A 24352-nucleotide genomic window follows, 5' to 3' on the forward strand; every position below is an offset into this window, starting at 1 on the left:
CTGAAAGCAAGCCATTCTTGACTCTAGGATATAGCCTTACCTTTCTCACCTTTCTTACCTTTCTCTGCTGGGGAGAGGAAGGTGCTTTCAAATAATGTTCTTAAAGTTTTAAAGTAATTTTTAGGCTGGTGATTATTATATTTCTAATATTTCAATTTAATTTATATTTTTAATTTAGAGACAGCTCCGGCCCACGAGCCTGCACCGTCCAAATACACACGTGACCAATTAACCTACCAACCCTGTACATCTTTGAAACATGGGAGGAAACTGGAGCACTGTTGTAATAGCTTTGACCTAACCACTATACTAACTGTCCACATCATTTAACAAGTTAAAATAGTGAGATTTGGAGGTTAACAGTGCAGATGGATAAAGTAGGGGTGCATGGCAATGATTTCAGCAATACTTCCTGGTTTCTAAGTTTCAGATCGAGAGCTATGACGTTAGAGAATCAGAGACCACAGACACAGCTATTTAATAGTCGGAAAGTTCTTCCTCCCCCCAACACAAATTTTTGTTTCAAATTCTTATTGAATCAACTTGCATATTCCTTTCAGCTTAGAGAATAATGTATTGCAGAAAGGATGATAAGGTCATCCTAAAAATCTGAAGACTTCTGGCATGAAAGCTACCAGCCCTAGTGACCGATGAAGAAAAGGATATATTGGAAGGCATCCTAGATCGGCCAATATATTGAAAAATCAAATAAAGCAATAGATTGTCAATAACAGCCACGGTTAACAAGGCTGGAAGACTTTGTATGCAGTGTCAGACCCCAAGTTACTCCACTCAAATGGCACTTTCACCAATATACTCAGCTCCCTTTCATTATCCATCTTAGAAATTTTCTGCCTCTTTTCATGTATATAACCAATTCCCGATGTAAAGTTCAAAACGCATCTTTTTCCATTACCCTATCAAGGAGTGCACATCTGATCAAAACAATTTGTAGCTTGCAAACAAAGGATCTCTTTTGCTTTGGTTAATTATCTTTCATGCACATTTTCTGGGGCACTGACTTTGTTGCAAATGGAACACTTGTCTGGAAATTAGTTCTCAATCATTTTATTGCACCAAAACATCATTTTCCACATTTGGTAAAATCCGAATTGAGATCCTCCAAAAAATTGGAATTTTGCTGCAAACAGTGGCCTGGCAGGCTGTGATGTGAGTACTTTTTGTTTCACACAGCAGCCACGACTGTGCCACACATCAATTAAACCAAGGCCGTGGTTCCATTTTCTCTAACCTCTAACCTCCTCACTAAACCGCAAGATTTTTTTCTCTTTTGCAAGCTCTGGAATCCAACATACCTTTTCTGCTAAGACTCATGGAGACACTTTAATCAGCTGATGCAGGTCTATTATTCAAGGAAGTATGCAAGACCAGTTCGGAGAGTGCAATTACAAATAAACTATAATGTCAATATATAATGTCAGCTGACGTGGACTTTTTACCCCCTCCATAAATCTTCGTCCGCGAAGCCAAGCCAAAGAAGATAATGTCAAAAGAACATCAATTAGATTTACTGTTAAATATTATTACCAAAAATGAAATGAAATTTGAAACCTATTTCTGTGCCATTCTTCAGAGTAGACATGCTCATAATTATTGATGGATGTTTGCAAAACCCTATTTCCTCTCAATTATTGACATAAACTAAGTGCCAACTATTTTGTTCCCCTTAAGTCTTCAATTCTCTGTTTATAGAGTATTATTTGAATGGTGCTCCCCTGTCAGAGGAGGTTTTGAAAAGGATTGCCTTGTGTTCTGAGTGTACAAGAGAGAAAGTAGTTTCATTATCAATGGAATCAGAACCATGTTGTTCAGGGTGATGTCCAAAAACATAGGTTCGTAGAAAGAGATGATGGAAATCCGCAATTCTCCCTTAAAGGATGGTGCTCAAACCTGCTCATTCATTCGTCAAAGGTTGTTCTGTATCTCAAATTAGAACAAAGGCCTGGTCAGAAAATACTTTTCACCCTTGCTGATGGAAATGTCATTAAAATTAAAAAAAAACTGCCAGGATTATTTCCATTTTCATCTTGATTGAAAAAGCACACATCTTGTTCACTGATGCATGTAATTTCCAACAGGTGAGTTACACATGGGAGAGGCTGTTGGCCAATCCCACTCCATTTTCATTTTAGCAAAAGGGCTATACTACAAGGCGTCAAATGAGGCAAACCACGACTTGTTTTTACAAAGATTCAGCAACAAAAGTAGGGAAAATGTGGAGTCCTGCATTCTCAAGACACTGTCCTTTCTAACTCACATTCAGAACCCTGGATACCATACAGAATCTCTGAGTCAGCTTCAATCTTCCAATGACCAATTGCAATGGTCAATAACCAACAAAGATGATAACAAAACCTCCTGTCAAGTCTCAAACAGAGTGCCAATCATTGTTGTGGTATTCTTTCCAGCATTCTCTGGCACTGGATCAACACCTTTCTCCCTATGCGCAAAGAAAGACCTTACTGTTAACCAATGCAGAGAATGTTCTCTTTGTGGAAGCATTACTGAAATATTCTTACTTCAGTCAATAGATCACATTCATTCATAATTGATCACTAAATGTCCAACAAAGAGAATACGATTTCATGAATACTCATAACTTCATCCAAGCTTTGTCTCGAGTGAACACTTCAGTGCTATATGACACCTAGAAAAGAGGCAAGGAATTTCACACATGGCTTGGATCTTATGAACCCAATAAGCTGAACTTGAGCAAGAAATACAATTTGCAAGAGATAGATTTGCTGTCTTAAGAGGGTTCTTGGTAAAGCAGCATATAGAAGAATTTAAAAGACATTCTTTTACGAAAAGCCAAGGAGAATTGCAATCTTCATCAAAACAGAACACAAACTGATTCTCATCCACAATCCATGTGATAAGTCTGTTGTTTCAGCCTCTGGTGAAATATTGCTCACAACAGACTGATCCTTTCCAATAACATCTGCCTAACGCTTGCATACTGTAATATCATAAAATCTCATTCAAATCAGAGTAGACATGTCCGGATGATGAAACCCTCAAGCCATCTCCTGTGCAAACATCAACCAGGACAGCTTATTTCAACTCAATTTCAGAATTGCATTCTGCAACCTTTCTTTCAAGCAGTTGAAAGCTACAAATCTAACTGCAGTACATTTTAACCCACTTCCAATGAAAACACCTACCTGTGATGGATCTGATGCTTCTGCCTCTCTCTTCAAAATTCTTCATTAAAAGCAGGTAAGCAAAACATCAGAATAATATTATCCAATCTGCTTAAACAACCTTGTGATTCCTCATGTAGAACTTTTGAAATCTATATGTTGCAGCTCAATATTACAGGATGTTTGTAAGAATGTAAGACACAGAAACAACAGTAGTCCTATTTCACCATTCATGCTTGCTTGAGCTATTCAATAAGATTAAGGCTGATATCGTACCTCACTCCCTTTTTTTTTGCACTAACTTCACATCCCTTGAATCTTTCATTACGCACAAATCCATCATGGAGATATTCAGTGGACTGAGTCTCCACAGTTCTACTGGGCAGAAAATTCTTACCTTTAAGATGGTGTCAGTGGCCACCTTTTGGAACCACTGCATCCCTCATGATAAAAGTACTGCCATGTTGCAGTAGGGCAGGAACTTCCATGATATAGAGCTAGCATGAACGGACAAGTAAATGGGCATACATGAAAGAATAGTTTACAGGGAAATAAGTGACCAAGAGGTTATCTGGGATTGATCTGAGCACCAGTGATGGCTTGAATGTTCCCCTTCTGTCCTAAGGAAATATGAGAAATGTACTTCCAAGCCAGGATGGTGCTCAACTTAGAGAAAAGCCTGTCAGTGGTGGTCTTCCCATCCACCTGGGAGGTCCAGGCTGCAGGTTTGAGAGGTGCCGTTGAAGGGGTCTGTGGGTGTGGATAACATCTGCAGTCTTCAATTTACTTTAAACTTGTCCTTCACATTGCACCCATTCACAAGAGCTGGAATGTTCCACAAGAGCTGGAATGTTCCAATCTTCATTTTATTCACGGATGTGTTCTATCTGACTACAAGCACTACTTAATTCATTGATACACTCAAATGACTAAATCTTTTTCAATGAAAAATTATTTAAGATTATTCAAGATGGTCTAATGGCTTGTACAAAGAAAATGGAAAGCATTCCAATGCCTTTACAAATGAGACTGTGGCCTGAATAGAAACCAAATTGAACCAACCTTCAATTTTTTAGGAGAACGAGCAGTGTAAACAAACAGGAAGCATTCTTGCTGGCTGCAAGCATTGTTGGCATTGGCCAAAGGAAGTTAGGAAAAAGTTGATGGAAATGCCCAACTCTCTTCAGTAAATGGAAATAGATGGTAGGTCAAATGCTAATCTTAAATCAGACTTTGCTAGTTTTGAGAGTTGATGGGATCAGGGGAAAAGATGAATGCACAAAATCAGTCCTAGATCAGCCTTGATCTCATTAAATGGCAGAACAAGTGGTTCCTGTTCTTTTGTTAATAGACGTGGTATAAAAGCATAATAAATGTTCAGGAGTTGGACAACAACACAGATAAGGACAAGCATTCGTAATAATTTCTGTCCTTCTTAGTCTATCCAACACTGATAGAGAAGGATGAGGTAACATTTCTGGATTTTTGACTTCCTTTGAATAAAGGAAGCTACCTTATTTTTTTTTAACACCTGACAGCGGTGGGTTTATTCCACTCTCTTCAATTCAAGTTTCATTCTGCATGCCTCACCACACAACGGTTGAAAGGCAGATGGATAATGTAACCTATTGCAAGCACAGACACCAGTACAGCTATGCCTTTCTCAGTTTCCGCATTGAAGTCAAATACATTAAAGTCATTACAAAATCCAGGAAATATGCACTTGAAAAAGTAACAGTCCTTTCTTTTGAAAATGCATTCAACACTACTTTGTTGAGAACAATTTGGGACTCCGCGTGCCCCAAATACCAATCGTCAGCAAAACCTGATAAATGCATGATTTTCTTTCTTCATCCACCAGTTACAATCAAGAATCCATGCCTTGTATTTTTTACTGATATATTTGGGTGATAATACTCAAAAAGGACCCTTGCCATTGGGGTGGGGATCACCCAGTCACTCCGATCTCAGCCAGCAATAGAAAAAGTAAATGGAACCAATTACTCACGGTCGTTGCATTGACTGCCACGATATGAAGTCATGGAGCAGTCACATGTATATCCCTCCCACTGCTGGATGCAGATTCCATAGTTGGTGCATGAGTCTTCTTGGCAAGTTGTGCTGGGACCTTGGAGGATGGGGAAAGCAAGTGAAGAACAAGGTGTCAATGGCAGCTGAAGACAGCAACGATCCCCTCTCAGTGCAAACTGTTGGCACTCATGCACTAAATATTTCAAAGCAGCACACACAGTCGAGTTGATACACACAAGTTAACACACGGCTAAAACCTAACTAGGTTAGGTTAGGTTGTGAACAACATTCCCTCCAGGGTCTTTGTTTCAAGTCTCTTCTTTTGGAAATTTTGTTCACGGTTGCAAGATACGTAAGAGAGAGAGCAAGCAAGTTAGTGAGATAGTCTTGGGATTTGCAGATGGGTTTCTTGAAAATATAGACAGAAGGGATGAGAGTTTTGTCTTTGGTCATTATGGCTTTTACATCTGCAAAGAATTTGACCACTAGATGTCTGCTTTTGACACTCGTTCAGCTCCATTAACATCACAGAGCCAAGTGTTCAGAAGTGAGTATCATATAATTGCCCTGTGATTTCTGTGAATGAAGTAGTATCAGCGATCAAAGATGGAGTTCAACACCATGGAGTCAAAATTCAATTTCAGATCAGCACCAAATTGGCTTAACACAAGAGTTTTTGTCACTTAACAGGAGCTGTGTGCCATAGTCATGATATGTTGAGTGAATAATGGTTAATCCATAAGACTCACATTATTCCCCTCTTCACCTAAAGGCAGTGGACAGTGCCAGGATAATGTCTGGATGCATTTAAGACGTGAGTGAACGAATATCAACAAATGACCCATGTACCTATCTCGCTTTTACCTTTTACCCTGACGTGGTTGGGGCAGCCTAGTTAACATAATGGTTAGCACAACATGATTACAGCGCCAGTGACCAGGGTTCGTATCAGGTGCTGTCTGTAAGGAGTTTTTAACGTTCTTCCTGTGTCTGCATGGGTTTCCACAATGTGCTCCAGGTTCCTCTCACCATTCAAAATGTACCAGGGATGTAGGTCAATTGGGTGGCATGGGCTTTTGGGCCGGAAGTGCCTGTTACCATGCTGTATTTCTAAATTTAAATACAAAAACTTAAATTTAATTTTTTTTTTTAATTTAAATGGTTCCACTTCCAATGTGTACTGTGTAAATGCATTCTTTATTGTAAAGATGCCAGGATCTCATTCATGGCAGCTTAAATGCAACTAGGCTTTCAAAGAGCTGCCATCATGGGCCAAATGGTTTCCTTCAGTGCTAGGGAATTCTCTGAGAGAGTTGTTCATCCAAGGCCTTTTATAGCCAAGTCCAAACCTATTACTGCCACCTCATTGAGAGTGTCGCTTCATTCCAGTTTTCAATAATCATCCATCCAGAAAGCAAATGAACAGCTCAGGATTAACCTGCCAAAAGTTGTTTTTTTGTTAAAAAAAATTAATTCTTTGAATGATCCCTCATATTCTATTTAATATTAAAAATATTGGTTGAACATTCTTCTGCAAAAATTGTGATTGGTCAGGAAGAAACGGGGAGGAATCCCTTCTGATAAAACATCAAGAGTGTACCCAAAGCAGGACTGGCCACCGTCCAGGACTATTCCTGCTCTGAGAAGCAGCTAGATCGGGTGGACAGCCTGCACCTTTACCCAGGGTGACAGTGGCAAATACCAGAGGACATCTATACAAAGTGAGGGGAAGAAAGTTTAGGGTGGATGTCAGGGGTACATTCTTTTACACAGGGAGTTGTGGATACTTAGAATGCATTGTGAGGGATGGTGGTGTACGTAGATTCAATCAGGGTGTTTAAAAGACTCTTAGACAGCACATGGATGCAAGAAAAGTAAAGGGTTATGGCTGTGAAGTAGGGAAGGCTTAGATTGTTGAGTAGGTGTGTATAGGCCAGCACAACATCATGGGCTGATCATGGGCTGAAGGGCCTGTACTGTGCTAGAATGTTCTACATTCTACGTGTTGAAATAACTCTGCCAATGTGATTTAAAATGAGAGACATAGATCCCACAGAGGAGCATAAGTTCCTAATGAAAAGGTGAAGGACAATTAATTAATGGTGGGTTGGACTATGAGACACAGCTCCCAAAGTAAAATCAAGTTACTTCCATTTGATTACACCCCAACTTTATCTTGGAATGGATTACCTATGCTTTTGCTTTCTGTTGGTGTTTTGTTTTCAAATTGCCCAGCACTTAGGACAATTTTCAACAAAGTGCACTGAACGGAAGGCCAAAACACTAATGGGTAGAGTTTGATTTGTTAATTGGTCATCATCCCCCACAGAATCAAAGATCAGCAGGGATGGATAAAGGGGTGGGCAGGGGATGGTGATACTGTGATTCCATTTTGCCTCAGTGACCAAAGACTTTTAGTTCCCCAAGAAAGTCACTGTTCTCTGAAAAGGAAATGCCCACATTCCATTTTGTCACTAATTACATCTGAAAATATAGTTCAAAAATTGCATGACTATTTATGATTGAAAGAATTTGGAACATAACTGTGACACCAGTCTAAAATGTCATCAGAAAATGTAGTCCAGCATTCTCGGTTGGTGAGGTATTCAATTTGGTGTCCAATTTATACAGGATGTTGCCTGGCAACTATCTCATCAACCAGTGATCGTTACATCTGGTACCTGCGATATAATGTAAGTTCGAAAATGGAGAATATAGAGTTTATTTACTGCACGGAACAGCTATTCCTTATGTGATTTAAATAATATCGAAGAGCCTGTGTGGAAATTGCAGATACGTGAGACCAGATTGCCATCAGTAGACTGGATGGAAAGGAACCGCGAGAGCAAGGCACTGCAAATCTCTATAAACTCAAAGACAAAATCAAACCAAAAAAGGAGACAGAAACTGTATCTTGTGTAATGCATTGTGCACTGCTGTTGCCCAACTCACGGAAGCAGAATTCATCTTGCTCAAGGATTCTGCAGGGCATCAGTTTACTCACCACACCCTGGAGTTTTTTTTTTAAACTCAGTTTACCTCAAACCTTGGGATTATTTAAACTCTAGAGGGTTGCTGTGAAGTTTTTCTCATTCATCATGTTCATTGCACTTTTCTCCACATAAGTTATTGCATGATCTCTGCTGAGACTGAAGAGGTGTGGGGGGCCTATTCTGCCCCAAGTAGGCTCTGCCATTCCATGACATCAAGCCTGGTCTTCAACAACCCACTGCCAGTCTCTTCTGCCTCCACCTTCAATCACTGCCTGTTAATAATTGTATGATAATGGGGGGGGGGGGGTGTGGAAGGGAGTCAAATTTTATCCGAGGTTGTACTTGGTTCATGTACTGAGACTGGACAATGCACAGTGATACCATATATTTCGATGTATAAGTCGAGTCGTGAAACTCCAAAAAACTCTCAAAAAAATTGGGGTCGACTTATACGCAGGATATACTTATGAGACCTTAAATTCAGCTCAAGATCCAATCTGCACTGATCCAGCGTATGAGACGACCCAAAAAAAAAACGATTTGGCGTATAAGTCGTCCCTTGAAAAACCAAAAAAAACCCCAACTGCAACAGATTTTCATTGAGAATTGTATTGGAAACAACAACTCAATTAACACCCTTCAAAATCGCTATCATTGTCTGAAAACAATAACACATTTTTTTTTTCTTTCTTTGGCTTGGCTTCGCGGACGAAGATTTATGGAGGGGGTAAATGTCCACGTCAGCTGCAGGCTCGTTTGTGGCTGACAAGTCCGATGCGGGACAGGCAGACACAGTTGCAGCGGCTGCAGGAGAAAATTGGTGGGTTGGGGTTGAGTGTTGGGTTTTTCCTCCTTTGCCTTTTGTCAGTTAGGACCCTTCAAAATCACTCTCGCTGTCATCGTCTGAAGCAAAGATGGCGGCAAGCACCTCCATACTTTCACTGTTTAAACCGTCATCATATGGGTCCCAGTCTGTATCCGATGAAGCAGTTTCAGCTTCGTCATCAGCCTCCCACAATAAATCATTTTCTGTGCAATCAATTGCACAAGACACACTGCACTTATTAAACGATTTAATCACAGCCTCTACCTTAACATGCCTTGAGCATAAAGTTACACAGCACATCAAGTGATGCAGTGTGCATTTCCCTGCTCCTTGTATACAACTTTTCTGCACTCGACTTCCATGTATTCCATTCCTTGCGCACATGGTCTTTGAATGGCTTGTTCAAGTTTTATGTCGTGCTAATCTACTTTTAGTGTTCTCAGTTCAGTGGCTACGAAACATATCCCAGAGCAGCAAACTCCGTTTTTTGCATAAACTGTCTGGCCGCCTGTTTCTCACATTGTCTATCCATTGTTTTACGCCTTTTTCAACCATCCACCCTTTTTCATGAAAATGTACAAAAATACCTGCATAGAATTTCATTTTTGGTTTAATTTTGTGTTCAATATTGTGTTTAAAATAATGTGTCAGGTCAGTAGTTGCAATGAACCACAATAAATGCTTTACTGAGCAAGATAAATGTATTTACGCTACTGGGAAGGGGAGAGAGCTTGCAGCTTGTGTCCACAGCCTTCCATATACTCCCTACTAACCAATCAGGTCCCCCGCACATGCGCAGTACCCCACTGTAAATGCAGAGGCTGCAACGTGATTGCAGCAGGAGTAGAACAGCCAATAACAACAGCTACCTACATCCCCTTTCTTGGGCTTTCCCCCGCACATATTGTATTCCACCATGACTACCAGCCCCCCCACATCTCCATCAGGCACACAAAACCCAAAACGGTCAACCAGTTTACCTACCTCGGCTGCACCATTTCATCGGATGCAAGGATCGACAACGAGATAGACAACAGACTCGTCAAGGCAAATAGCGCCTTTGGAAGACTACACAAAAGAGTCTGGAAAAACAACCAACTGAAAAACCTCACAAAGATTAACGTATACAGAGCCGTTGTCAAACCCACACTCCTGTTCGGCTCCGAATCATGGGTCCTTTACCGGCATCACCTACGGCTCCTAGAACGCTTCCACCAGCGTTGTCTCCGCTCCATCCTCAACATTCATTGGTGCGACTTCATCCCTAACATCGAAGTACTCGAGATGGCAGAGGCCGTCAGCATTGAATCCATGCTGCTGAAGATCCAACTGCGCTGGGTAGGTCACGTCTCCAGAATAGAGGACCATCGCCTTCCCAAGATCGTGTTATATGGCAAGCTCTCCACTGGCCACTGTGACAGAGGTGCACCAAAGAAGAGGTACAAGGACTACCTAAAGAAATCTCTTGGTGCCTGCTACATTGACCACCGCCAGTGGGCTGATATCGCCTCAAACCGTGCATCTTGGCACCTCACAGTTCGGCGGGCAGCAACCTCCTTTGAAGAAGACCGCAGAGCCCACCTCACTGACAAAAGACAAAGGAGGAAAAACCCAACACCCAACCCCAACCAACCAATTTTCCCCTGCAACCGCTGCAACCGTGTCTGCCTGTCCCGCATCAGACCTGTCAGCCACAAACGAGCCTGCAGCTGACGTGGAGATTTACCCCTCCATAAATCTTCGTCTGCGAAGCCAAGCCAAAGAATATCAAACCAACAGCAACTAAGCAAAATATATACGTCTGGCTCAGTCCTGATATCGCGGGTTAGGCCTGAAAATATGCCCCGCCCACATCTTATAGAATCCTTCTTCGGACATGCACGATAACACCACAGTGAATCCGGTCCTTTTGTGGCCTGTTCTTCTGGTTTGCACAATTTTAACACCTTTCCATTCCACTGTTCTATTGCCTATCATGTCAAAATTCATGGGGGTTTCATCCATGTTTCTGATATTTGCCAATGCAAACTGTTGGTTCTACCAGTTAAGTATAATAAACTGGTGAAAACGTACAACTTTATGATCAAGATCTTTTGGTAGTGACTGTGCAATTTTTTGTTTTTTGATGTAATACCAGATTTTCCCTGTTCATGAAATGGTTGCAACTGCCAACTGGTGCGACTTGGCCCACTGCAGTGCAAATGTTCTTATTTTATTTCGGGTGACTGTAGCGATCTTGCCTCTGTTCACGAACCCATTCTTCAACGTGATTTTCCAACTCTGGCCAACGAGTGATTCCTTTTCTCAAAGAACATTGCCTTTTTGGTATTTTTCTTAATGTCTCTTCTTTCTTCCTCCAATCTTCTTACCAGCTTCTCAAGCACATCACATTTTCTTGCAGCAGCCCAGTCGTTGGTTTTCTTGGCCATTTCTATCACTTTCAACCTAAAGCTGCCTTCATATTTTTGTCGCATGTTGCATTGTGTCGATGGACCCTCCATGATGGCAATCATCTCCAGCCAACACCCAGCAGATCAATCTGTGCAATCCTTGGGGGTCAATGTATATGCCGGTCAATGGGCCAACTCAGGCAGCCAGAAAATGGGGGTCAACTTATATGGCAGATAACCTATAAAATCTTTAAAATGAGGCTGAAAATGGAGGTCGACTTCTATGCCAAAATATATGGTAATTAGCACATGCAACCTAAGATAGAATTCGACATCACCTGCTTCATAAAATAATGATCTTTATGCAGTAAAACCATGTTATCCAGAATTCAAGCAACCGGCAGCCTCAAGTAACCAGCAAAAAAAAAAATTGCAGAAAATAAATTGGTAAAAAAACCCAAAGTTTTTAAAATTGCCATGTCTCGATGATGGTTCACCATTCACACAACAAGCAATCTCAAGCAACTGGAAAATTCACTTATCCGGTATCTATAAACCCTGAGAGGTGCTGGATACCAGGGGTTTTACTGTATCATCTCGACTTATGCTGAAGGAACCCAGAGTTAACTTGACGTACAAAGGGAGCCACTCAGCTACAGACAGACAAGTTTATCAAAAAGCTTACAAAACTCGCTCACAAAGGTGAACGTTTCCTAAGGTGGATATTTAGATTTTCATTTGTACTCAAACTGTTAACACAAAAAGAGTTAAACAAGAAATTCTGAAGATGCTGGGGTTGAGTGCAAAGATGCACTGCAGAAACTTAGTAAGCGCATGGAAGTAAAGGGTATCCAATGTTTTGGGTATTGTCCCCTTTGTCAGGTATACCTATGGATATTTCTCCAGTACATTTGTGTATAACACAAGAATTTGTGTCTGTGATGCCAGGATCTGGTGCCATATTCAGGTCCCACTATCAGACTGATGGAATCACATGGAATCAGTAGTGGTTTGCGCATCGGTAGCCAGTCTTTCGTGTTCTTGTAACCTTCTCCATTCATAAAATACTCTTTGGGAGCTCATTCCCAATATTGAATGTGCGAGTCACTGGCAAAACTGGAAACTTCCTCCCTATCACTAGTTGCACCTCGGAAGGAAATGAAATCCTTTTGAAATGCTGAGACAATTAACTGGCATGTAGGTCCATGTCATTGCTGTGGTTCTGGTGTCAAGTATAACCAGAACAGGCAAGGACAGTGAACATCCACCCCAATACGACAATTTCTTAAACAATCAGGTCCCTTCAAATTTACTTTTTGTTGAATCTTTCACAAAAAAGAATTGAAAGTTTAATCTCCAATCCTCTGAATCATTGAACCAATGTTGTGACTCCCACAACAACACGCTCATTTAAAGCTCGTGATCCATGGTATTCAATGGCCATTTAGGGGTGATGAACTTGATATTGGCAAGTTGGTCAACATAGGCGTGGAGCACCTTGACATCATTAATTGCACATCTTCAAACACGCCTGATGATTAGAACTGGAAATGCTAACTTCCTGGCAAGAGCACTTCGTCAAGATCAACATTGTTTACTACAATGGTGAAATGCACATATTTCCAGTGCTTTTGAGGAGGAAGTTAGTGTTGAATTTATTTGAATCTGACTGCAGAAGCTCGTGAAGGCAACTCAGAACATAAGGCACAGTTCCTTGCCCTTCATCTACACTACCCGCTACCTAGGAAAGGCAGCTAATACACTGGACACACTCTCTTCTCCTTCCTCCCATTGGGGTGAAGGTTTGAGTGTGTGAAAACCCAGTCCAAGAGGCTTAAAGATTCTTCCATGCAACCAACAAGCTCCTGAATTAACCCTACCATGCTTCCTTGGGACTAAGTAACTCTATAATCCTTCTCACTGCAAGAAATACAATGTAACAAATAACCTGAGATTGACAGGTATTTAATTAGTATTTGATTAGTCAGGCTATCAAGGGTTACAGGAGAAAGTCGGGAGTGGGAGGATGGATCACTTCATGATTAGAATGGCAGAGCAGACTCGATGGGTCTACTTCTGCTCCTATATCTTGTGATCTTGCACTTCAGTGACCTAGAGCCACAGAAATGTGGTTGAATTTTATCTGCTTCTGAAAGGCCCGCAGTACAAAATTAAAAGGGAACGAGCAATAAAGGCTGGTTGTGTCAGCAAAGCCATGTATGAATAAAAGCCGTATTAGTCCTTGAACTGATCTGATGTTGAAGGTCAGGCAATTAACAGACAAAACCTGACAAACAATTACGGAAACTCTTGAAATAAAAAAAATCTTAACTATGTAAATCAAACCACTAACCCATGATTGGAACCACATGGTGTCTGCTAATATGTATACGATTATAATGAAGACGTTACCATGGTATCAATATCATGTGAGGAGTTAATGGTGACTAATTTACAGTTGGCTTTGCTTCCAAATCAATAGGAACTCAGAACCCCAGTGGGTTGATTCCAAAAATAATGAGGTGGAATTATTATGTTTTCGATCATTATCCTCTCTCTACTGAATTGGTTGACATCCAGTTGGACTTTGTTTCAATCATTGCATAATTTATCCTAAACGCAATTGGTGTCAAAACATAGTGGGTGGTAACTCCTTGGGTAGCCTCAATTAACCTGCCTCTCGCACACCAATGGAAGACAAGAATGCTGTGTCCCACTCTCGCTCTTCCAGAAAATTCTCATTAGTCACCATTTTAGAGAGTGACTATATCAGTTCAGTTAGGCAAGCTCAGGCAGCTCTGCAACTCATGCATATGTGTCTTTGGCACGGTTCACAGCAGTTGTTTCATTCTTCATTTTGGGGAGGTACATGGCCGTGCAACACCTGTACCAAGCCACTCTTGAACTGAAGTAAAAATATAAAGCTTGGGAGAAACTCAGCAGGTCAAACAGTGTACTTTATAAAGCAAAGAGAGAGATAGAAAATCAACGTTTCAGGCTTGATCAAGGTATGGGTAACATGTTGGCAGGCACCTGAACAAAATGTTGGGAGGAGCACAGGCCCACAGGTAGGAGGTAATAAGTGGATAAGGGAGGGAGGACACACCACAAACAGTGGGGGGAGAGAGATGGCTTTGGGAATGGAGAGGGAAGGGGTTGGAAAGCTAGAGGAAAGAAGAAAGAGGGAATGGGGAGAGAGGAAGAACGGGGAGTGATCTAGTAGAATCTGGAGATGTCGATGTTACTGCCATCCGGTTGGAGAGTGCCCAGAGGGAATATGAAGTGTTGCTCCTCCAATTGTTGCCCCCTTGAACTGAGCAGCTTGCCAGCCGTACCCACACGGCAATTGAGATTCAACCAGGTTGATGTGACCTTGGAATATCAAGATTGAACCAGATGGTCTTTGACACAACAATCCAATAGTTTCAAAGTCAGCAATGATTTTTAAAAGAATAATTTAATCCCAGATAATTAATTGAATTTAAATCCACCATCTGCCAGGGATGTGATTTGAATTCCGGATCATAAACACCGGCCTCAAGATTATTAATCCAGACGCAGAATCACCATGTTTTTGCTTTATTTACAGTTGCATTCAGCACAGAAACAGCTGTCCTCTACCCCACACGCAAGACAACCATCTATCTCTACTATTAGCCATTGACCAGCCCATACTTCAAGGACTACTCTACTCTGGCAATTAAGTGCTCATCCAGAAGCATCTAGAATGTTGCGAGAGTCTGTGTCTCTACCGCTTGTTCGTGCAAATGAGCTTGCAACTATTCTCTAGGTTAAAAAGAAAGTCTTCCTCAGATTCCTCCTAAATCTCTTACTGCTCACCTTAAACCTTTGTCCTCTGGACTTGTATAACACTGACATTGGAAAAGATTCCTTGTTTATGCTCTGCCCTGTTTCTCCATGTCAATGACCATAAGACATAGGAGCAGAAATAGACTATTCAGCCAATTGAGTCTGCCCCGCCATTTAATCATGAGGTGATCCATTCTCCTAAAGTCCCACTCCTTGACCTTCTCCCCATAACCTTTCATACCTTGGCTAATCAAGAACCTGATAATCTCTGCCTTAAATACACCCAGTGACTTGGCCTCCACAAATTTCACAGATTCATCATCCTCTGGTTAAATAAATTTCTCCACATCTCTGCCCTAAGCAGAAATCCTTCAATCCTGAAGTTGTGCCCTCTTGTCCTAGCCTCTCCCACTATGGGAAATAACCTTTTTACATCTACTCTGTCCATGTCTTTCAACATACAAAATAATTCACTGAGATTTCCCCCCACCCCTCCACCCAAAATCTCCTAAATTCCAATGGGTACAGGCTAAGAGCTATCAAATGTTCCTCATTCCCGGAATCAGCCTTGGGAACCTCCTCTCCAACTTCAGCACAGTCTTTCTTAAATAAGAAGCCCTAAACTCTCAATACTCCATGAGGTCTCACCAGTGCCTCATAAATTCTCAACATCACATCCCTGCTCTTGTATTTAATTCCTCAAAGCCTCACACACAAATTTTAATATTTCTGCCTGTTCAACTATGCTGTTAACACTTGTTGGTAGCCATGAATTGATATTCTGCCATTCAGAGGTTGTTATGTTTCAGGCCTAATTAGAAATGGCTGTAGGTATTGGCAGAAAGCAAAGGTCTGCAAAAGCTGCCAGAGCAGCGAATCTGTCTGTTAACTGCCTTGCTGTTGTATCTGAAAGATCAAAACATTGCGGAATTGGAATTGCATTTAATGGGCAGCCCAAGACTCCTCACCATTGTTGGACTCAATGAGCACAGTAACAGTTTCTCAATGATGCACATCATTCTTTCAACGGAGTGACCCACCGGTCTTAAGAAGTTGCCTCTTTCTAACCTTGACCAAATTACTGACTGACACTTAAACTTGGGAGCGCAGAACAGTCAGGCAGCTGCACAGCCGGTGAAATCTTTGGCTTCAATTCTCAATGCACAGTCTGTTTATTGAACCATTTAAATTACTCAGCCTTTTCCTGCTGCCTCTCTCATTGCCATGTACATTTTCGAAGCAAATTCTGCAGCAAAATTCAAAAGCAGAGTGTTTTTTTAGTGCATCCACTGTGAAAGGTTTGTCAAGGGTGAGTGTGTGTGTGTGTGTGTGTGTGTGTACGTGCACATGTGCGAATTGAGTGTGTCGGGTTATGAGGGAATTGTGTGAGTGTGTGTATGTTTGTGAGGGAATTGAGTGTGTGAGGTGGGAAGGGAAGTATGTGTGTGGGAGTGTGGTGATACACCACTCGCCGACTGCAGGGGGTGACCTGTGTACCTGCAGGAAGATCACTGGAGGACAGACCACACCCGGCCATCTGTCAATCAGCCAACCTGAATGGATCAAGCCTCACCCGGTCGGCTGCCAATCATCCGCCAGGATATAAGCCACATCTGGCTTCTCGAAGTCAGTCATAAGGAGTTGCAGCTAACTACAGCAGAAGACTTTAAGTAGAATAAAGCCTGTTGTTCAGTCTTTCGAGTCTTACTGTCACGAATAGTACATCACAGTGAGAGTGTGTGTGGTTGTGAGCGAGAGAAAGATAAAGTGTGTTTCCAGGCTTGTCTGCATTTATTTCAAATTATTTAAACAGCTTTCTTTTACCAGTTACAAATTAGGGACATACCATAAAATGAGAGCTCATTTGCTGAAGAATGAAATATAAATATTTCTTCATTCAAAGCTCAGTGGAAATCTGGATAACTTTCCTTCATCTTTTGAAAAGTTAAAAACTGGAATTGATAGCTTTTTGTCAGGATGACAGAACCAAAATTGAGAAATAAAAGTTAAGATAGAAACCCTCCATCATCCAATTAATGCTAGAACCAACTTGAGGGACTGAATGTCCTTTTGTTATTGCCTAAGAACTGGAAGTAGCCCTTCTGGTCCTCTGTCAAGCCAATCTACAAATGAATTTTAAAAAATTACAATGAGGTCTTTCCCCCTTTCTTTCCACCTCTCCTACACTCCCCTCTGACCTCCCCTACCGGCCACCTTCACCTTGACCTCAAAACTCTACCTCCCCCCTCTTCCCCAACTCTCCATTCTCCCCCTCCCCTGCACTCTCTCTATTCAGAGCTGTCCCTCCTCAGAGATTGCTCAGCTTTTTCTCTTCTGCCTTCCCACCCCTATCCTCTTATCTGTGGATCTCTGTTCTCCCCTGCCCCAATCCCCACCATTGCATTCAAGCGCCTGCCTGCTTTTAGCTCATACCATGAGGAAGGGCTCAGGCCCGAAACGTTGGTTATGTTTCTTTATCTTTGCTACCTAAAGAATGCAGCGTGAATTGCTGAGTTTCTCCAGCATCCTTGTGTAATCTACAATCAACGTATTTGCAGCTTTTTATATTTAACTCCACAACAAGAACTTGTCTTAGGTAGATGCCAGTCTTTCAAAGAAAGGAGTTGGGATGTTAAGAGACATTGGTAAGGTGAAATTTGGAATATTGTGTACCATTTTGGTTATCGAACCAAGGGAAAAGTATCAATAAGATTGAAAGAGTGCCGAGAAGATTCAAAAGTTCAAAGGTTCCTTTTATTGTCACATAATAATACATTGAAATGTAATATACAGTAGAAGTCCTAAAATCCAGACTGCTCGGGGAATGGGTCAGTATGGAATTTTGGATTGTCTGAATTCTCGGCAGTACTTTTAAAATTGAAATTTAAGGAGAAGAGAGAAATGGGCAAATATTGATAGTTTATTTATTAGCCAATACAGCATGCTTCATTTATCAAAACTTGTTGTCACTGTGCATCCTTGATGCTTATGCATACACACACGCCTACAAAAGCCCGCTAAATTAAAAAAGTTTGAGAGTTTTTGAAAAGTCCGGATCCTCGCACGGTCTGGATTTTTGGACTTCTACTATACATGATGTACTTCAACTTTTGTCTGCAGTAAGGCACGCAAAAAGTTGCCACGTACATTGCCTGCAACCCACCCCCCCTCCAAAAAAAGAGAAAGATTTACAAGAATGTTGCCATGAATTGATGAATTGAGTTACAAGGTTAAAAACACACAGAAAACGCTGGAGGAACTCAGCTGGTCTCGCAGCGTCCATAAAGATATATTACTGACATTTCGGGCCTAAGCCCTCTTCAAGGAAAGACAAGATTAGGTTAAACAGGTTAGGACTTTATTCCCTTGAGCGTCAAAGAATGAGGGGAGACTTGAAAGAGGAATCCAAAATTATGAGCAGAAAAGATGAGAATAAATGCAAGCAAGCACTTCCTACTGAGGCTGGGCAAGATGAGAACAAGAGGACATGGGTTAAGGGTAAAAGGAGAAATATTTAAAGGGAACATTAAGGGAAACTTCCTCATGTAGAGAGTAGAGGGAGTGTGGAACCACCTGCCAGCTGAAGTGGAGAATGCGGGCTCAATGGCAACATTAAAAAAAATTGAACAGCTACATGGTTGGGAGGGCTATGGTCCAGGTCCAGGTTATTGGGATGAGGCAGAATAAGAGTTTGGCACAGACTAGATGGGATGAAGGGCCTGTTTCTGTGCCATGTTGTTCCACAGTTGTAAAGAAAGAAAGGAGAACATTCCCTGTTACCCTGGCCAATATTTAATTAATAACAGATAAAATATTTTATCTGCTCATTATCACATTGCTGCTTCTGGGTTGGCTGAAAGAGATGTTAATACAAGAGTTATATGGCTCCAAATTAAAAGGAGATGTCAGGCATTTATTTTTTTCAGATGAGTGTGGGAACCCTTCAAGCTCATTCTGACATTGGATGAACTTTGTAAAGTCACCTGTGATCCAACTCTGTATTCCTGCTTTAGCTGACAAAAGTCTATCAATCTTAAAAATGATAATCAACCTTGGATCATTTGCCATTTGCAGAAGATTTATAACCTTCCACAAACTTTTTGTGTAGCCTGGCTCTAAATTTTTCGACATGACTCCACAAATAGCAGCAGTTTCTCCTCAAATGGTCTGGCATCTCCTCTTATTTCTAAGGAAATCCTACTTTCCCAGGAAAGAAAAATCCACTTTGTGCAGACTCTTCCTGCAACTTCTCTCTTACTTGCACATCACTGTGACAAATCAAGTTTGCACTTTCTCTGAAGGTCCCTATCTCAGGGGGTTTACTGCGTTCATTTGTTGCTATGGCTAACAAGAACTTCAATGGGATATCACTGAATAAATTGTTCATTTGACCATTTAAGTACCTGGTACTTTAATAACGATGGGAACCCAATTTCTTGATCCCAAAAGTGGATTTTTTTTAAAAACTGAGAAGCCTTGAATGGTTAAATGCTTTAAGAGGAGCTGTCATTATGAGACTGATCAAATCGACTTGAAGTTGGTGGTAAATTTGCTGGAAATGTATTCAAGTGCTGCATCGCCATGTCACATGGCGCAGGCTAGATTCACCATTCATTGAACAAATCAACTTAGCAAGATACTGTAAAACAGCTATTTTAGGTTGTCAAAAATGATGAGCTCATAATGTCTCTTCTGGATTTCAGCCAACAGCGTACAACTACTGGGATTTGCAATCCTAGAGTTAGAAATTCAGCATTGACTGGCAGATTTAAAGCATGAGAAGTAGCGGCAGCCCAGGAAAATGGATATCAGAAGAAGAATGTCTGAATTTAACAGTTTAACACCTTATTTGAAAGATGTCAACTGTGACAGTATAGCAGTCCCTCAGTTCCATCATGGAGTGCCACCCTAGATTATATCTTTACATCTCGGGGGAGAAATTCTGATTCAGAGACAGTCATCGCATCAAGAGTTGAAAGATAAATGCACATTTCCACTGCACTCTAGGGCATCACTCAAAAGTGTGATGAAATACTCTATCCCTGCCTTGATGAGGGCAGCTCAAACAACTCTCAAGAAACACCCAGCATCCAGTTTGGTTGGTTTGCGCCACGATCCACCAACAAATCTCCAACTCTTGGTCTGCAATCAGTGACCTTTCCTTGACAGTATTCCTTGGTTGGTGAAAGATCACAAAACAAATAGATTTAACTGTGATGGCTTTCACAGGTACAAAATAACAAACTCCCACTTCCAAGTGCAGAAATGATGTCAGTTCCACTCCTGGGATTTGTGTTAGTGTGACTGAATCCCCTTTGCAATACTGAGAGACCAAGTACCAGGACATCTTGTTTCTCAGGTGAGAATATTAAAATGAGGCGGCTGGTCTCACAAGATGGCGTGAGAAGACCCACAGGAGCAAGCTTGTGTCCTGAATTGGTACTCATTAAAAAGCACACCAGTCTGCTTGCTTTGTGCGCCTTGGTTACAGTATTTCCAATCTTATAAGAGTGCGTTCAAATAGTCTTTACTTAGTTAACTATTCATATTTCTTTCAGTTTGTCTAATTTTTGAATATTCCAAAGTTAAGAAAAGATTCAAAGTTCAAGTTGGACAAGAAGGATGCCTTTGTTTGCATGAGATTTCAAAATTAAATTGGCATCTCTGAAAAAATACTAAAGCAAGATAGAAAAGGTTGAGATGTGGAAGGAAGGAGGGTTGGAATAGATGTTGAAGAGACCCTCTCACACAGTGCAAGAAACAATCTGAGAGACTAAATTAAGTAATCAGATTTTTCTTGCTCCAAACAACGAGATTTGAAATAATTTCTTTTGATCAGAAGGGATATTTCCCGAATAAAATAGTCTGCTTATTTGCCATTAAAATTAGCCTAAACTTGATAATATATATTCTTATATATCATCCTAATATGTGTGTGTGTATGTGTGAGATTTTTTATATACATATATAAATATACACACACATATTTATATATATATATATATACAGACACACACACAGAGGTACACAGTATATATGTACACTGTAAACACATACACATATGTATATTGTAGTGGGATGTCAAATTGGTCTCAGGGGTAGTGGGGCGTGCAAAGCATCATGGAGGCCATGTTGATAAGCTCTTGGAGAATTCCAGTAAAGTCAGTTGGTTGATTCAACTCACTCACAGCTTCCGTGTGGTTTTTCTTTCATTCGCTACACAGTGCCATGACCACAATATTATATAAACAGACACATACACACACATACAAAATTAAAGATTTACTCCTTATTAAAATGGAAAGAAATGGAATTTAAAGCAAATTGCACATTAACAGTTTGCTTTGTTTATAATTTCAGCATTAATGTGGAATTATTGCAGGCATCAGATTTTGCAGAAACCCAGAAAGATTTCAAGACTTGTGCGTTAATGTATTCTGTTCTACAACTATATTCAAATCAACAGAGATGGAAATGATTGATCAGATTTGTGTGATTAGGGCCCACATTCATTCACAAGTGGCAGGCATTCAGATCTTCATAGAGAATACAAGCTCATGTCTTGCCATTTCCACCTTTGTAAGAGCTGCAATTTTCCAAGATGAGCTGTCTGTTACTGGGCAGACTTCCACCACAGGGAGAATGCGGAAGTGAGTGCGTCAATTAGAATTGGGAGTGGTTTATGGATTGGACAAAATTTGTGAAAGTATCTTAATCATGGGATGGGAACATGAGCTAGGATTGGATTGGACGAAATACTTATATGAGAAGAATTTAATCAGTCTGAGCAAGTGGCACAAAACATTACACGCAGCAGCTTTCAGTCCGATCCAGAGTGAAACACAACTTTCTACCTTGGAGATCTGCCTTGGTCGACAGAACTTTGTTAGCAAAAGAACAGAAGCAAAACAATAACACAGGTTAGTCAAGTAGATGGCAGCAAGGTCAATCAAAGCAAATCCTCCACATTTAAAGGGGAACAAAACATGCAATGTTAATATGCTAATGCTGTTTGTCAGCACATATAAACTTTGAGTCATATATTGCCAGGAGAAGTGATTTTAATAAGAATCCCACAGTTGAGGCATTTATACATCAATTTTGGCTTTGCCAAGCAGTGGAAAAAACTGCTGATTTCACTCGGTGGTTTCAGGAATTACAATTCGCTTGTCCGAATGACTGTTTATCAAACCAGACACAAGATGCATCTTTAATTGATTGGATAAATAAATATAATTAAAAATAAAGAAAAAAAAGAGGCAGTATGCACAAAGACAGTCTTAAACCAAACACAATGATGGGGGCGAGTTAAAATCCGCAGTAAGTCTACAAACTGAACAAAAAAAAAACACATACGTGTGACCAGACAAGGCAGGATTATAATCAAATCATTATAACAGCAATTGACGATTGTGATAATATAATCACATTGCAATATGAGAGTAAAATGCTTATTACTGTAAATGTGTTACATTTTAAATAAATGTATTCTGGTTGGTTTTCACCATTTAACTTTTTGACCTTCCTCCCATTTTACAAGTATATCTGAGTCCCAATTACAGAGCCTTATAAAAACATGAATTTTGCCAATGGACCACAGATGGAAGACATTTGGACTTTTTCTGGGTCCTGTCCAATGAATCCCTTTCTCCTTTTCTTTGCAGCTTCTGGTCTCCTTGCATTTAATTCTATAAGAATGAAAAATGATAATTGAAGCTAGTTCCACCATCCTTTTAGCAGAACACTGGGTAATTGGAGCAGATTGAGTGGTCAGTGAGGAGCCACACAGGCTTTGTCTGGATAACCAGACCAGGTTGTCACTCAACATAAATTGTATTCCCTGGTATAAATCACAAAAGAATTCCAATACATGGAGTGGAATCTAGGATAAACCCATTCATAAAACAGTGATGCGCCCACTAATCATCTGTCAACAACATCAAAATATGATGCATGTTTCATAATTTAAAGGCATTACAAGTAAATTGGACTAATGAAACAATTGAAAAAAATTATAAATAGGATAAAATGTAATTCACAATAAATTTAAAAATATTCAAATGAAACAACTAGAACTTTTTTTTCTTCGGAGAAAAGCAGTGAATTAACAGAGATCCACAGGATTACGAGAGGCTTAGAGAGCACGGAGAGCCAGCACGCTTTCCCGGGGCAACAGTAGCAAGTACCAGAGGACATTTGTAGGTGAGGAGATGGGAGGAAGGATTAGTTGGGGGGAGGGGGAAACACATCAGAGGCATTTTTTTTTAATTTAGAGAGTAGTGGGTGCCTGGAATGTCTTGTCAGGGGTGTTGGTGGAGTCTAGTACAACAGGGAGATTTAAAAGGCACATAGATGCAAGGTGTGAGGTAAGCAAGGTCTAGATTGTTCTGTAGGCACAACATTGTGGGCTGAGGGGCCCGTACTGTGCTGTAATATGCCATCCTCTATGCAGAGCTCGCAACCTTAATCCATTTTGGCCATTCTGCTCTACTGAAATTACTGGAGGAGAACTCCTCACAACAGGATTCATCACCCTAGAGATTGAAGAACTATGCAACTTAAACTGTACTTTTTCTAATGATACCAAACATCTTTCAAAATGTACTTTAAGTTTAAAAAAAATGCAAAAAGTGGTCAGTTTGTCAGAAGAAATTTGGAACAGTAAATTAATCCAAATTCATGATAAATTAGCTAATGATAAAGGGTTGAGTAGTTAAACCATAATTAAGAAGTTAAATGTTTATGAACTACTAAAAGATAATTAAGTAAATCGTATTTACTTATAAAAGATTTTTGCTTTGCGATTACAAATGCAATCATCTTCAGAAAAATGACACCACTGAGCAAAATTCAAACTCCACTAAAACAGTTGATAACTCTTCAGAATAGTGTATTTTTGGGGAGAAAATGCATCGGGGTGCAAACTCTCACCTATAAACCAGACTGTGGAATGTGAAGGTAAGTATTTGATCAGTTTGAATCAAATCAAGGAATGGAGAAAGTTGAATTGATTATTCAATGCCATGAACATGTCTGACACCCAATTAAATCTTAACTCTGTCTAGACAAGTAGGTTTTGTTATCCTTGATAACCATGACCAAAAAGATGGTTTTCATTTTAATTTTAAATATTTGCAG

General features: G+C 40.5%; 1 protein-coding gene across 23 annotated transcripts in view; it reads right to left on the reverse strand.

The window, feature by feature from the left end:
• Nucleotides 1-24352, reverse strand: part of LOC138753237 (neurexin-3-like) — a 2173925-nt gene that overhangs the window by 1119396 nt on the left and 1030177 nt on the right. For all 23 annotated transcript variants that reach the window (XM_069916009.1, XM_069916007.1, XM_069915992.1 and 20 more), the window contains one exon: nt 5173-5292. In XM_069916009.1, the coding sequence (XP_069772110.1) occupies nt 5173-5292 (120 nt within the window). The remainder of the gene's footprint in view (nt 1-5172; nt 5293-24352) is intronic.

The sequence above is a fragment of the Narcine bancroftii genome, chromosome 2 (assembly GCF_036971445.1).
Source record: "Narcine bancroftii isolate sNarBan1 chromosome 2, sNarBan1.hap1, whole genome shotgun sequence".
In the NCBI taxonomy this organism is placed as follows: domain Eukaryota; kingdom Metazoa; phylum Chordata; class Chondrichthyes; order Torpediniformes; family Narcinidae; genus Narcine; species Narcine bancroftii.